This window comes from Lepidochelys kempii, chromosome 16 (assembly GCF_965140265.1).
Source record: "Lepidochelys kempii isolate rLepKem1 chromosome 16, rLepKem1.hap2, whole genome shotgun sequence".
In the NCBI taxonomy this organism is placed as follows: Eukaryota; Metazoa; Chordata; order Testudines; family Cheloniidae; genus Lepidochelys; species Lepidochelys kempii.
This window is the reverse complement of record NC_133271.1, coordinates 27518004-27534765: the sequence shown is the minus strand read 5'-3', so window position 1 is coordinate 27534765 and position 16762 is coordinate 27518004. Positions and strand designations below refer to the sequence as shown.

Genomic DNA, 16762 nt, shown 5'->3' with positions numbered 1-16762 from the left:
TGGTACATTTGGGGTGGCCAGCTTCCAGACAGCAATGGCAACCCAATTCTCCACAAGTATGGGACACCACCTGTTGGTGCGCTATCACTGAAGCTCCAGGGTCAGATTTGCACAGATCTCACAAAAAGTAGCCCTCTCCATTCTGAAGTTCTCTCACCACTGCTGATCATCCCAGCTTTGCAGAATGATCCTTTCCTGACACTCCACACTGGTCTCCCAGGATCAGAAACAGTGCTGAACACCGTGTAAATGATCCAAGAGCCATTCCTCTTGTTTTAACAGCTCAGCAGCATCCTGTTCTTTTCCCTCATCCTGCTGCCACCAATGCACAGTATCCTCCTGCTACTGCATCGTCTGCTCCACAGCGTGACAGGCGAAGTCCAATGCTGAATTCATCCAGCTCTGAATGCTGTCACACAGACCAAGCACTCTTTTTGTACTCCTGCTTGTCACCATACCATTTATGGGTCCATGCTGACCGACAGCAATTCGAAAATGGCATGTGCCCATCCAGAAAGGAAGTATTGGGTGAAGACAGGAGAGAAAGGATTTTTTTTTTTAAATGAATCCACCTGGCTTCCCACAATTCCCAGTGAAAACAATCCCAGGATGCAGACTGCTGAGCAGTGAAGCAAAGGATCAAGGGATACTCCTGGAGAACCATAGAATATCTGGGTTGGAAGGGACCTCAAGAGGTCATCTAGTCCAACCCCCTGCTGAAAGCAGGACCAATCCCCAATTTTTGCCCCAGATCCCTAAATGGCCCCCTCAAGGATTGAACTCACAACCCTGGGTTTAGCAGGCCAATGCTCAAACCACTGAGCGATCCCTCCCCCCTAGAATGCTATGCTCCGTTCACACAATGCAAACTGAAAATGGAACAGGGGTTCCACGTGCATACTATTGGTGCGACTTGCACACTGAGCCACCTGACATGCATCAGAAAAGCTTCAGTCTAAATCCCCTGTGGAGCCTCACTCTCGGAACTCCAGTAAATCATCCAACATACTGCAGCAAACATGACTTAGGAGATTTGGATTTGAAGATATGAATTCAAACTTTGCCAGTCACGGTTCTATAGGTGATCTAGCCATTCAAGAAAAACTTTTACAAGAAAGAAGATTCAATATACTTTACCCCCAAATCAGTCTGCTTTCTTATTTGTAGGATCATCATTGGTGGCTATGGAGAGGATTTGGATGGGGAAGTTTATTACTGAAGTAAGGCTTTACGGTGACATTGGTACATTTATACAGTCATTTGAAAATACAGGACAGGCTTAGATTAAAGACAGCAATTTAGGGTTAATTCTGATTATCAGAATAAAAGCACAGCATGTTTTTACTCCAAGAGTCCACAAAGAAGTGACTCCATATCAGGTGATGCTCAGAATCCAGATTAACACTCCCACACACATTTTTAATATCTTGACACACGAGTGCAATATATCTAAAAATAAGTTGACCAGTTAGAGTGCCACAACATGGCAGAACATATCAGGTTACCTCAATATAATCTTTTACAGAGTATTATGCTCTCAAGAGAAAAAAAATATTTATAAATATACAAATATTGTAGTTTCCCTAAGATACTACATTCATCAGCAGATGTCGGCATCAGACCAGCACCAGACCTGGCCTGTCAGGGCTTTGGATCCAACCAGTGGGATTGCCACAGGGGGGATGGGGTGGGGAGGGTTCCGCGCACAGCCCTCGCCTGCAAGCACCACCCATTGCAGCTCCCACTGGCTAGGAACGGGAAACTGTGGCCAATGGAAGCTTCAAGGGAGGTACCTGCAGGCAAGGGCAGTGGAGCCCTCTGCCTCCCTTCCCTCAGAGGCCACAGGGATGTGGTGCAGGCCACTTCCGGGAGTGGCACAAGGCCAGGGCAGGCAGGCAAGGAGCCTGTCTTAGCCCCGCTGCCACCCTGGAGCTGCTCAAGGTAAGTGACACCGGGCCAGAGCCTGCACCCAACCCCCTGCCACACCCCTCTTGCACCTCAACCCCCTGCCCTGAGCCCCCAGCTGCACCCCAAGCTGCTGTCCCAAGCCCCCAACCTTGAGCCTCCTCTCACACTCCACACCCCTCCCTGCACCCCAACCCCCTGCCCTGAGCCCCCTCCCACTCCACACCACCTCCTGCACCCCAACCCCTTGGCCTGAGCCTCTTCCTACACACCACACCCCCTCCCACACCCTGCACTCCCTCCCGCACCCCAACGCCCTGCTCCAGCCCTACATTCATGGCCCTGCATGCAATTTCCCCACCCAAATGTGGCCCTTTTGCCAAAAAGTTTGCCCACCCCTGCTCTAGCATTATGGTTCCTGAAATGAACACACAAAAGAAGTGCAAAATGTCTGTCTCTTTGTGGTGGAAATTCAAACACAATAGAAGACCACTCAAGGTCGAGATGGGTGGGACTAAGGGCTCGTCTACACTAGAATCGCTACGGTGGCGCAGCTGCCCCCATGTAGCTGCGGCGCTGCTAGTGGAGACGTTCTATGCCGATGGGGGAGAGCTCTCCTGTCAGCACAATTACTCCACCTCTCCGAGCAGCAGCAGCTATGGTGACGGGTAAGCGTCTCCTTCCGACAAAGCGTTGTCCACTCCGGCGCTTAGGTTGGTATAACTTACATCACTCGGGAGTAACTTTTCCACACCCCTAAGTGACTTGAGTTATATCGAAGTAAGCACTAGTGCGTACAAACCTAAAGCTGTGAACTGGTGAGTCGGTTGCCAGTACATACAACTGTGTTGACAACAAGTTTTAATTAATTTGGGTTTTCACATAGTGCAGTCAATCTTATCTCATCTGGAAAACAGCTTTTATGGTTTTATAGTCCTCTATAAATTAAGCTGATTGGCCTGCTAACAACTGCTACTGAACTCTCAGCCTCTGGAAAAAGCACTGCTTCAATGAGAGGCACTGCTCCCACTCACTAGTTTTCAACAATGCTTCTAAAGTCATGTGGAAGTCTGGAGTAACAGGGCAAACTGACTGGAAACTAAAGATGAAGACTCAGGGCTTGTCTAAACTGGCAATTTACAGGGCTGCAACTTTCTCACTCAGGCGTGTGAAAAAACACCCCCCTGAGCGCAAGTTTCAGCCCTGTAAAGAGCTAGTGTAGACAGCGCACCAGCCCTGGGGGCCATGTCCCCAGTGCTGGTAGCTACGCCCCTCGTGGAGCTCGCTTTTTTAGAGCGCTTCTGCTGCAACCACACAAGACACATTAAAGCGCTGCCATGGCACCACTTTAGCATTGCTAGTGTAGATTAGCCCTAAGATATAGCTTGTGAACCTTGGGTCTGGTCTACATCACAGAGTTAGCTCGACACAAGGCAGCTTAAGTCAACCTAACTAAGGAAGTCTTTACACTTAAATTTTGCTCCCACTGATGTAACTGCCCTGCTACTCCGACTTAATCATTCCACCTCCACGAGTGGCGTAGAGTCAAGGTCGATGTAGTTAGGTCAACACTTTGTCAGTGTAAACACTGCATTGTTTCCACCAACTGTTACTGGCTTTCAGGAGCCATCCCACAATGCCCCACACCGATAGTACAAACAATACAAATGCTGCTGGTGAGGAAGCACACCGCTGACCCAAGTAGCAAAGTGTAGACAGGCCAAGTGATGTAATTACTGCAGCGGCTATATGCCGGCATAAGGTAGGTCAACAATTTTGTAGACATGTCCTTATGAAAGTAAAGGAATGCATCTGATAGGTATGGCATGTCGGAAGGCTTCAAACTACTGCATAAAGAAACGTTACTAAATACTGCAAGTGACCAAATTAACCAACTCCAATTCAGCAAAAAGAGAAGCACGTGAATAACAATGTCAATAAATGACTGTGCTCAGTCTCACTTTCACTGCTCTAAATACAAATATTAGGAATACAGCCTGCTCAAACACCCAATGTGATGTTTCACTCCCTATTCTTTATGAAAATATGCTTATGAAATGAATATGACATAACTGATATATACTTTATACAAGATGGCTCATGTAGGGTACCATTGGAAAGGTTATGATTTACTGAATGTGATTATCCAATGTGTGTGCCTGTATCATTTCTGTATCTGAAGTTAGGAATATTGACTATGTATCTGTATTTCATACATGTTACTTTGGGTGTCACCCCCAACTAGCCCTTCAGGTACAACAATGGAAAATCCAGACAGGGCTAATGGCCTATTAGCAAAGACAATGGACGTGAAAGAGCTTAGTCTTCCTGTGGATGCTCCAGACAGCCTACGAGTAATGGCTGCCACAGTCCTCCAGAGACTTGGTCTGAGTCACCTTGTACTGGATCCACCCCTTGGAATGCCAGTGTTCTTCCACTGGAAAACAAAGGGTTCCCACCATACACAAGAGCAATATAAGGCAGGGGAGTGACATCATCATGGTTCTCCTCTGCCTCCCCATCCAAAGAGACACTGAAAAACACCTGGAAGCAAGAACTGAACTGAGGGGAGAAGGGCTGAATCCAGGCTGACAGGGTGTCCAGACTGTGAGTGGAACTACCTGAAGTCTCAAGCTGCAGGCCAGCGTAGCTGCCTTTCAAGACTTTCTGTAATCTACCTGTGACAATATTTAGGGAGAGAAATTACTATTTGTAACCAATTTCTTTAATGAAACAAGCTTCGTATGTGTGTTTTGTTTGCTTAGTCATCTGCTTTGTTCTGTTTGCTAACTCTTTAACCAGTTAAAATTCACCTTTTGTAGTTAATAAACTTATTTCTTGTTTATCATATAACCTCATTTGTGCAATTCATAATTGGGGGGGTAAGCAGCTATACATACCTTCCTCCACATTGAGGGAGGGGGTGGATTTCATAATATACCTTTGGGCCTGCACTCCAAGGGAGGTGGACACCTGAGTGCTGGGGCAAGTCCCTTAAGCTGAGGCTTCCCAGAGCTGATCTCAGTGTCTGTATCGTTCGGCAGTTGGGTGTGGCCCTGCCTGTGTGTATGCTGGAGGAGGCTTAATAGCCTGGCTCAGCAAGATAGGTAAAAAGGGGGCCCTGGCTGGCAGAACAGGCGGGTTCAGTGATATCCCAGCACATCAGGTGGCACCTTAAGGGGTCCAACCCGTCACACCCAGCTACTGTGAATACTTTAAAAAAAAAAAGAGACAAATCAAATAAAGTTCCTCCCTTCATACTTATCTAAAGAAATCATTATGAGCAAACAATTTTATGTCCTGTAACCTTCCTGTACTGGAGAGCAGTTCAATTCACTCCAGCATTCAGGACAAGAACTTTAAAGAATGTTCTTATTAACTTCTGTGGAATACAAAAGGTCATGATTGCCCAACTGTGTTAGCTTATAAGTGCTCATGAAATCACGTTATGGTCCCAGACAAAGAACCTATCGACTTGAATAGGTGAAAGATTATTTACAGTTGTCCAAAGGACAAAAGTTTATAAAATCCAGATATTTAAATAACTTCTGTGACAAACAGAAGTTTAAATTCCATGTGGCTGCAAAAACAATAGAATTTAAGCGAATACCTGGATTTTTCATATTAAATTCCTGCTATCTCCATAATTTCAATGTAGATACGCTGAAGTGGTTTTTTGGTATTGCAGCTGTAAATTATCATGATTAATGTTAATAATATACAACACATCATGATGCTCTTGGATAGCATGAGCTGAAATATGTTTTGGCATACCTGACTGACATGACATTTGACAACTGTTGTCACAACATAAGAAAAAGGGGATATGGTGCTTAGATACCAAGGTGATAAATGCCTAGGACAGACAGATAAAAAGCAATAAAATCCTAAAAACCACTATATTGAATTAGATGACTGAAAATTTAACCAATGCTTACTAAGAAATACGTCTGATTTTGTATTGCAATGTAAAGAAACAACCAGCTCTATAAAATATTTCTGTGCTTCACTAAAATAAGGCGTTAAACAAAATTCATAAGGATTATTTACCAAAGTGGTAAAGATCATTAGTAAGTTATAGTTTTCCTTTTCTTCTCTCTTGGAACATTTCTTGCTTCAGGTTATTTTTTTAGCATGGAGCCCACACAGGATTCAGCTTCCATAGCAAGTTTGGACAGGTCAAATCTAGGCAGGGCAAACCAAGACAAAATTGAACCATTCCATCAAACTGAAAAATATCTCCTAAGCAAGCTTGCTTGGTTTCCCTGCAAATTTGTCCCACATGAAAACATAAAATGTTTCCTGTGTCATTAACATTTACAGTAACAGCTAAAAAGCAACAGAATTTGGATTTAAATAAATGGCATGTGTCTCAAAGAGTTAGCTAAAAAGTTAAAAGCTGAAAATTTCATTTGTAAACAAAAGACAGCTAAATAAATTATATGAACTGAGTTCTAAACTTTAAAAACCAGCATCTCAAATTTTCAAACCTCTTCTTCAACAACAGACTAACCCAACTTTGCATTATAAATTTACCTGTGCCCACTGGCTTCACTGCAACACTGAATGTATTGTCTATTCAACAGGATTACTATTCCTGGGCACAATTTAGCACAACTAGTATCAGAATATAGTGGTGTTTGTAATCAAGTGTGTCCACATTAGCGTGGTAAAACAAAAAACTACCTGGTGACCTTTCGCATACATTTCCTATAGGCAAAAAGGCAAATGTCTTCCTCCTTTACCAACCACACACTACATTTTTAGTTTAGTTTCATCACCCTATCTCAGGAGTTTTGTTTTTTTTTTGGTTGGTTTTTTTTAAAGTGAGAGAGAGAGAACAACATATCTATCTAAACAATGTTTTAAAATCCAGAAAGCATACTTTCTTTAACAGAAGGCTAAATGTCTATACATGGTGCTTACATTCACATCTATCTCCAAGGTTTTTCTTACAGAATAGATGCTTGGTTTTTCCAAAGTATTGTCTTCGGTGGAAGCCTCAACCCATCTTGAAATCTAGGCTAATAATAATTTATAGTTTAAACTCTGAGGTGGGATTTTTTTTGTGCGAGGTAGGAAGTCCCTTAATTTTCAAAAAAAGGAGTATTTGTGGCACCTTAGAGACTAACCAATTTATTTGAGCATAAGCTTTCGTGAGCTACAGCTCACTTCATCGGATGCATGTAGCTCTCAAAAGCTTATGCTCAAATAAATTGGTTAGTCTCTAAGGTGCCACAAGTCCTCCTTTTCTTTTTGCGAATACAGACTAACACGGCTGCTACTCTGAAACCTTAATTTTCAGGATCCCTTTACAGAGTACATCGATCATTTGATGGATGGACTTATACAGTGTAACACTATGTCTACACTGCACACCTTTTACGGCGGCATGTAAATACATACACTGTTTGCCCCCCATGAAGTGGATAAACACCAGTGTAGATAGGGAGGCACTGCTTGGGCAAATAAAGGTATGCCTGAAGACTGTGGGTATATACCCTACAGGATTCTCTGCAGCCCAAGCAGTACCTCCCACATCTACACTATTTTTAACAGCTGCCTCCAGCTGACGGAGCCTTTCATTGACATGGGTAATAGCTACACTCTCTTGTGTGGATGCAACTTGCTTTTCATTGCTGCATGTTTCTACACTAACCCTACCCACTGCTGACACTGAGGGGCAGTGTAGACATAGCCATTTTTTCAGATGACTCATTTTGTGCTGCAAAAACTAAGAAGTGAGGGTATTACTAGAAAATGATCATTAACCCAATAGCTTGAACATTCTTACTTAAGGCATTGTCTCTCTTCTTATGCCATCCTACCACACTTGCAACAGCAAATATGCACAAGTTGGAATCCCTTGGATTTAAGGGAAAGGAGGCTGCCAATAGGTTGTTTTCCATGAGCAGCTTGCAACCTCCTCTCCCTGGTCCAAAGCATCCCAGGTCTGTTGAGCATCAAGGCACACTGCAGAGCATACCTATTTGCCAAGACCTCTGGAGTAAGAGGAACTTGATGGGGGTTAAGGATGGTGTGATGGTTGGGAATTCAGGGTTATTAGTTGCTAGCATTATCTGCCTCTAATTTATGTCAAACGCACCTACTGTTTTAAGAATGGCATCTTTTTATATTTCATGATGTCATCACACACAAACAGGTAGTTGTGGGGAATTAGTCCCTTTCTCCAAACATTTTTTTTTTTACTTATTAATAAATAAATAGTATCTGCGAAATGTAAACAAACAGCATGAAGGCTTTAGGTTTGATAACAGTTAAAAACAGATAAACTTAAGATTGTCTATATTTACAAGAGGAGACACAAACTTTCAGACTCCACAATTGCTAGCTTAATCCCAGAGGATCACTTTCACCTACTCAAAAAACCAAAAAGAATAAAAAACCCACTTCAAAACCACATTTGTAAACATACCATTTTCACGGGTTACTTAAATTTACAGAGAAAAACAAAAGTTCACAAGAAATATTTGACAAGGGGAAAGCAGGTGAACTTTTAGACAAACATTACAAAACTGTTTACTGAAACCACATCAAACTTTATAACTCTGAATACCACATGCCACTACATTTAATTTTTTCATGACATAAGCAAAAAACAAACAAAAAACACTACAATTGTCTGTTTCTTAAGTAATAACAAAGACAAGAGATGCTAAAAATGGCCATTAATAAAGGGTCAGCAATATCTTCATTAATAATATATTTCTAATGTGTATACATGATTATATTTTTAGGACATTTTACTAAGTGACGCTCTCCCCAAAAAATATAAGAGATTGGGAGGGTCTTAAAGTTATGAAGCAAAGAAGGGCTTATTTCACATTAGCAGGACTCAGCATCTGCTGGAAAGAGAAACTATATTTATATACAATCTCTTTAAAAGTGTGTATTTGCAAATAGGCTGTATATAACAAAATGTTAAAATAATTTTTCATATTAGGAAGGTTGTTTTCATGTCATGCAAATTTAGGTCCCTATCCTGTAAGCTATTTTGCATGGGTGGCCACTGAAGTCAGTGCGGCTCTATGCGAGCACTGGGGTCTGCTCACGTGGAACAGCATGCAGGATCACTGTGAATTAATGTGACTATATCCTCAGACACACACAATAAAAGCTATCTATTTTCCCAGCAATGTTGTGAAGATTAACCCCTGTAACGGGATTGGCACCCACCGCAAGTGCCCTCTTCTGGTTGGGCACGTCTGTGTTCTTTAGTGCTGGTGACCCCTTTTGGTGGTTCTCAGGCGGGTTTGTCAGCGACACAGTGCTCCAGCTGAGTCACACTGTCTGCATATTAACCAGCACAAACCCCTTTCGGATATATGGTCCACTGGGGCCAATCTCAGTACCCCTCTGGTGGTGTCTCTCTCTCTCTAGCCATCCCTGGGCTTTGGTCTTTAAGTAGCCCAGCCCTGGTATGGGGCTATATCGCCAGGGCTTCCTCCCTGGAGACACTATCTTCCAGTAGCCCTCCCCAGGCTGAGTTCTTACTCATTCCTAGCAACCAACCAGGAGCTCCCTCAATGCTCCCTCGGTCCCTGCTAGCAAACTGTCCGTGGCCCTGCAGCTCTTCCTTGGAGGACCTCTTCACTGCTCTTTCCCTGCGATGGATGTGGCAGAACCCTGAGGCCTCCAGCAGGGGGTCTTTGGGCCCAGTCCACTCCATCACAAACCCCTTTGAGAGTTTTGTATTGCATTTTGAGAATTGGAAGTAAACGGTGATTTAAAATATCCAATTAGGCTGAAACATTTAAGGACTATGAAATAGGAAAATAAAAGTATTGTGACAGACCCAGTTTCTACTGTACAAGGCTAAGTATTAAAAATGTTGAATTATGAGATCTTCTTGAAGAGGTTTGTAACTTGGAACAGGAAGATGTACAAATGAGTACCATCCTGCAGTCCTACCAGGATGCCGGGCACAAAGCAGGGAGATCTTAAGCGGGCAAGGTTTCTTTAAGAAAGCATTCAGTGAGGGACGAGTTCTGATGCAGGCTTCACATTAAAATTAGTAAGAAAGCCCGTAATGATATAAAGAGGTACAGGTTGAATCAGGAGTCCCCTTTAAGGAGACTGATGTAGGCAGACTGGCTAGACAGATAGGCAGTTGTCACAGTCTGATTAAAGAAGATGCAGATAAGGGGGAGCGTCAAACAGATTCTCACGCTTTGTCTACACTGGACTTTTGTCAGTATAACTTTTGTCCTCCAGAGGTGTGAAAAAAAACCACACCCCTTCCCCCGAACAACAAAAGTTTTACCGACGAAAAGCACCAGTGTGAACAGTGCTTTGTCGGCGGCAGAGCTCTCTCCTGCCGACAAAGAGGCTACACTGCGCATCTTTTAGGGGCATGGCTGTAGCATAAGAATGATCATATTGGATAGACCAAAGGTCCATCTAGCCCAGTATTCTGTCTTCCGATAGTGGTCAATGCCAGGTGCCCAGGAGGGAATGAACAGAAGAAGTAATCATCAAGTGATCCAATCCCCGTCACTCATTCCCAGCTTCTGGCAAACAGAGGTTAGGGATATCATCCCTGTCCATCCTGGCCAATAGCCATTGATTATCTAGTTCTTTTTTGAACTCTGTTATAGTCTTGGCCTTCACAACATCCTCTGGCAAAGAGTTCCACAGGTTGACTGTGCATTGTGTGAAAAAAACACTTCATTTTGTTTGTTTTAAATCTGCTGCCTGTTAATTTCATTTGGTGACCCCTAATTCTTGTGTTACGAGAAGGAGTATGTAACACTTCCTTATTTACTGTCTCCACATCAGTCATGATTTTATGACCTCTATCATATCCCCCTTAGTCGTCTCTTTTCCAAGCTGAAAAGTCCCAGTCTTATTAATCTCTCCTCATATGGCAGCCGTTCCATACCCCTAATGATTTTTGTTGCCCTTTTCTGAACCTTTTCCAATATATCTTTTTTGAGATGGGGCAACCACATTTGCACTCAGTATTCAAGATGTGGGCGTACCATGGATTTATATAGAGGCAATATGATATTTTCTGTCTTATCTATCTTAATGATTCCCAACATTCTGTTCGCTTTTTTGACTGCCCCTGCACATTTAGTGGATGTTTTTCAGAGAACTATTCACAATGACTCCAAGATCTCTTTCTTAAATGGTAATAGCTAATTTCGACCCCATCATTTAGCTGTGTCGCTAAAAGGTGCATAATGTAGACAGAGCCTCGGACTCCATCAAAATACGACTGGGCAGTCTTTTCCCAAGGTACTTTTTGACAATAACACATTTATGACACATGTGCTTGATATCTAGCACATTTGTACAGTTAGAAGAAATCACTGTCATTGTTAGAGAGCATGTCTCACAGAAAACTTTGAAAAACATGCTATTTAGAAACAAATTTGTCTCTCTGTCCCATTCTTTAAGAATTAGGATGGCTGTCATAAGAATTCACCTATTTATTTCCCATATGAAGTCTCTAGAAATGACTGGTACTAAAACCAAAGATGAAGTGAAAACTAATTTCAATTAGGGAACAGAAAAACTCTCAGGACTCTGCCATATTTTCATACAAAGAAAGTAATAAAAAGATCAAATAAATAATGAAAATGGGATGTGTAAAAAGATGCCTAGACAGAATATTTTAAAGTTCTCCGTGAAGGAACAGCAGTTTACAATGTACAAGTCTCTTTTCTGAAGACTCCTGTCCATCTTCTTACCTAGTATACTGAGGTTCACTCTCAAAAACTTTCATACTTGTAGCATAATTAATTCATTCCCTATCATCTTCAGATGGTCTCTCTCACACATAGCAGGCCACAGTTTCATCCATCAAGAGGAAAAAGTGACCAATCCCTGTTAGTAAACAAAGGCTCATATGTTCAGTTATAAAGATCAGCAATTTTAACAGTGCCGTTTTCCTTAATGCCATAAAAGCTGGTCCTATAAAGAAGAATTCAATATCATGACTTAGCAAAGAATAAAGCATTCCATTCGAGCTGGTACATTCCATCAGTAACCAAGAGGTGGGAAAGTCAGGATACTCTTCCACGTAAAGCTTCTTAGTCCATGAATATATCCAAAACTTCTCTAGTAAAAGCTACCCAAATTCATTCTACAGCCCCTTGGTACTGCCACAGCGACTTAGCTCAGACAGGGCTATGGTCCCGCAGTACTTCTCTTTGGAATGCCCTGGGAGGGGAAGACTCATTCCTACTTCCAGGACTGCAGTTTGCTAGAGATTGACAGGCCAGGGAACAATGGCTCCGGGGAAGGCAAGAAGTCAAACGGGACCTTGAATGGTTCTGCACCGCAAATGCTGAACGTGTCTGAGAAGCTACATTCATCTGCCTAGACACAAGAGCAGCTCCTAAGATTGAATCGGACACACGCCCCAGCAAATACGTCCCGCTATCGCTCCTGTGTTCCCCTCCCTCTTCCCCCCGCGGCCCCAGGGCGCGGCTCTCCCCAGCACCCCCGGCCCTGCGCGGAAGGGGCGAGCTGCTCTGCCGCGGGGGCCCGCAGCGGGCGGGCGGCCGGGAGACGGGCTTGGCTGAGGGCACTGGACCGGCACCACAGCCCCGGGGCCCGTGACCTTGGGCCCCCCGCCCCCTTCCCAGGCGCGCGGGGGGGCCGCCGACGCGCCCCCACCCCCCCTCCGCGGGGCAGGCGCCGAGCCCGGCGCGGGGCCGCAGGCCGCCGGCCCAGGGAGTGGCGGCGAAGAGCAGGCAGCGGCCCGCGGCCCCGGCGCCGCCCCAGCAGGGGGCGCGAGGACTCGGCCCCCGGCCCCAGGGCTCCCCCGGCCCCAGGGCTCGCCGGGGCCGGCAGCCGCCGGAGGGGGAGGGGGAGGGGGAGGGGGCCCAACCTCTGCATGTGCCGCCGCCGCCTCCAGCCGCCGCCTCCAGCCGCCGCTCCACCGAGACCCCGCCGCGGCTCGCGTCCGTCTCCCTCAGCGAGAGCGAGCAGGCCCGTCACTGCGCATGCGGCGTGGGGCGCCGGGCCTTCTGGGAGCTGTAGTTCCAGGAGGGGGGCGGCGGGGCGGGGCGGGGCGGGGCCGGGGAGGAGCGAGGCGAGGGGGACGACCTCGGGCTGCCCTGGGGGGACACGGGCATAGGGCGCGCCGGCGGGGGGGCGGCCCGGCACGGAGCCCCAGCGTGCCTTCGCCCGCAGGCACGGCCGGGCAGGCGGTCTGCGCTGTATTTCTGATTTTAATGCTTTGGATTACTGTATGGCCTGGGCTGCAGGTGCTGGGCCTGCCAAGTGTACTAAACTACATAAAGCTCTTGCTTGCATAAGGAGCATGTATTATGTTACTTTTATTGTTTATTCCTATTAGTACCTAGAGGCCAGGGCCCTTTTGTGCTGGTCAGTGTGCCCCCATTTAGAAAAAGGACAGCCCCTGTCCCAAAGAGCTTGCAATCTAAGTGTAAAACTATAGAAAGCAGGTGAGTAAAACACACTGGCGGGGGAAGCTCAAGGGACCAAATTGTACTGGTCACCATCAAAAACAATGGTCATTGGCAAACCCTCTACTTAGCCACGACTGATTTTTTTGTAGGCACCACAAAAGAAGAGAGTTGTTTAAGTCAAATTTGTACCCTCTGACAAACGCCTCATAAACGTGCCTGCCTGAGACATATACCTTTGTATCTGTTACTATTCTGATTTTGTAACCATCAGTTCAGGATTTCAATTTCAACTTTTTATTGGACTCCTCATAAATGTAATTAAATATAAAGACTGGGTGTCTCAAATGAGATCATAAATGTATGAAGTAAAAACAGCAAAAGAAGCTGTAAGTCAGCCAACACGGACAACACCCTGCTCAACTAACAACACTGTCTCAGGATGAAATTGTCCTCAAGTAAGCTTTGAATGCTAGAGCTGAATTTGGTACAGTTCCTATGTTTAGCAGAAGTGTGGCATCTTGTTCTCTAATTCAGATTTGTAAAGAGAAAGGGATTTCTGCTTTTGAAAGTGCAAAGTTGCTGTAGATCCTTGAGACTACATATTTCCTCTTTTTGAAGAACTAATTATATCATAGTCTAGGTTCAAAACACATATGTTTGCTCATAAAAGATGCAACTAACCTCTGTCCCTGGCCTGAAAGGGGCAGGGAGACTTAAGAGGTTGTAGGCTCACTGCTGATTTTCAGAAGTGCTGAGTACCTTAGTTCCCACAATCCCATTGCAGCCAATAAGAGATCTGGGTGCTCAACACCTCTGAAATTAAGGCCATTAGCCACTAAGGTGGTGTAGCATGGGTGTAGAATCATAGAATATCAGGGTTGGAAGGGACCTCAAGAGATGATCTAGTCCAACCCCCTGCTCAAAGCAGGACCAACCCCAACTAAATCATCCCAACCAGGGCTTTGTCAAGTCTGACCTTAAAAACCTCAAAGGAAGGAGATTCCACCACCTCCCTAGGTAACCCATTCTAGTGCTTCACCACATTCCTAGTGAAAAGGTTTTTCCTAATATACAACCTAAACCTCCTCCACTGCAACTTGAGACCATTACTCCTTGTCCTGTCCTCTTCTACCACTGAGAATAGTCTAGATCCATTCTCTTTGGAACCCCCTTTCAGGTAGTTGAAAGCAGCTATCAAATCCCCCCTCATTCTTCTCTTCTGCAGATTAAATAATCCCAGTTCAATCAGCCTCTCCTTGTAAGTCATGTGCTCCAGCCCCCTAATCATTTTTGTTGCCCTCTGCTGGACTCTTTCCAATTTTTCCACATCCTTCTAGTAGCGTGGGGCCCAAAGGTGGACACAGTACTCCAGATGAGGCCTCAACAGTGCCGAATAGAGGGGAACGATCACGTCCCTCGATCTGCTGGCAATGCCCCTACTTATACAGCTCAAAATGCCATTAGCCTTCTTGGCAACAAGGGCACACTGTTGACCCACATCCAGCTTCTCATCCACCATAACCCTTATGTTCTTTTCTGCAGAACTGCTGCCTAGCCACTTGGTCCCTAGTCTGTAGCGGTGCATGGGATTCTTCCGTCCTAAGTGCAGGACTCTGCACTTGTCCTTGTTGAACCTCATCAGATTTCTTTTGGCCCAATCCTCTAATTTGTCTAGGTCCCTCTGTATCCTATCCCTACCCTCCAGCATATCTACCACTCCTCCCAGTTTCGTGTCATCTGCAAACTTACTGAGGGTGCAATCCACACCATCCTCCAGATCATTAATGAAGATATTGAACAAAACCGGCACCAGGACTGACCCTTGGGGCACTACACTTGATACTGGCTGTCAACTCGACATGGAGCCATTGATCACTACCCGTTGAGCCCGACGATCTAGCCAGCTTTCTATCCACCTTATAGTCCATTCATCCAGCCCATACTTCTTTAACTTGCTGGCAAGAATACTGTGGGAGACCGTGTCAAAAGCTTTGCTAAAATCAAGGAATAACACGTCCACTGCTTTCCCCTCATCCACAGAGCCAGTTATCTCATCATAGAAGGCAATTAGGTTAGCCAGGCATGACTTGCCCTTGGTGAATCCATGCTGACTGTTCCTGATCACTTTCCTCTCCACGGAGTGCTTCAGAATTGATTCCTTGAGGACCTGCTCCATGATTTTTCCAGGGACTGGGGTGAGGCTGACTGGCTTCTAGTTCCCTGGATCCTCCTTCTTCCCTTTTTTAAAGATGGGCACTACATTAGCCTTTTTCCAGTCATCCGGAATCTCGCCTGATCGCCATGAGTTTTCAAAGATAATTGCCCATGGCTCTGCAATCACATCCGCCAACTCCTTTAGCACCCTTGTGTACTACCCTTGTGTGAGACAAAGCTCGGGAATTTTTAAAATTCTATTTTGAACTTTTTTTTGTTTTTGTAGGTAAGAATGCCTGTTCACAACTGAGCTATATAAATGCATACTTGGATCAGACTGAGAACACCGCACACCACCGTCCCTAGACTGACCAGAAACACTGAGAGGAAACCAACTGATCTCTAACAGAAGAGTCTTTGACCTCTTTCAACAGTTAAGAAGCCACAGATCAATTGTACATTTGTGAAAATGGTTTTCTGGCTCAAGGAGGAGTGTCAGAAAAGCAGATGTCATGCCAAGATCGTACCTAGCACTGAATAGTTTCAGTACGCTATGTTTTGGATAGTTCTTACCCTGTAATTACACTGAATCAGACTTCCTGACCTTAGCCTTGTCATTTTTAAGTAATAAGATAAGATGTCTTACTATGTATGACACTTGTAGCAGCAGGACATTTTATCAACCTTCAGTACAAGCTATTGCTCAAGTCAAGCAATAAACCATGTTTAGATACAAGAAATAAAACACTAAACTCCTGTTGTTTGTATGCAACAATAGCCATGCTACTGTTTTGTTACTTATTGCAGCCTATAAATAGATCAGTTTATCTGGAAATTGAAAAATTTGAAGAGTAGCTGAAACTACAAGCAAACAATTGTGTTTACACATTAAGCCCATGATGGATTTTACATATTTTACCTTTTTATTCATATAAAAATAATTATTGATTTAAAGCAATTCTCCCTTCAATTTCTAACTGAGGGAGGTATCTAGGCACTATTTACATAATTGAAATCCATAATGAATCATGTTTGAAGTAGGACCTAACTGCTTCACTTCCCTCATCTCTTAGCCACTGGTGACCGTTATCCAGGAGACTGTTGCTACGCTCTCCCATTGATTCAGGATTGGAAAAAAGCCTGTGCAAAGAGATGGGTCATGCATTGTTATCTAAATACTGTATATAAAAGCTTTGTCTCATCCTGATTTCTACTTTAGGAAACTCCACAGACTATTTGCTGCACTTCCCATCTCTATTGTTTTACTATGGGAGACTGTCCTGGTCAATCTAGCTGTC

The 16762-nt window shown here is 44.5% G+C and overlaps 1 protein-coding gene across 8 annotated transcripts in view; it reads right to left on the bottom strand.

The window, feature by feature from the left end:
* GAPVD1 (GTPase activating protein and VPS9 domains 1) overlaps positions 1–12885 on the bottom strand; it is a 59937-nt gene extending 47052 nt beyond the window's left edge. For all 8 annotated transcript variants that reach the window (XM_073314562.1, XM_073314560.1, XM_073314565.1 and 5 more), the window contains exon 1: positions 12767–12885. Coding sequence is in view for 7 of the 8 variants with exons in the window: in XM_073314560.1 (XP_073170661.1) it covers positions 12767–12774 (8 nt within the window). In the remaining variant the exon portion in view is untranslated. The remainder of the gene's footprint in view (positions 1–12766) is intronic.
* Positions 12886–16762: the final 3877 nt, after the last annotated feature.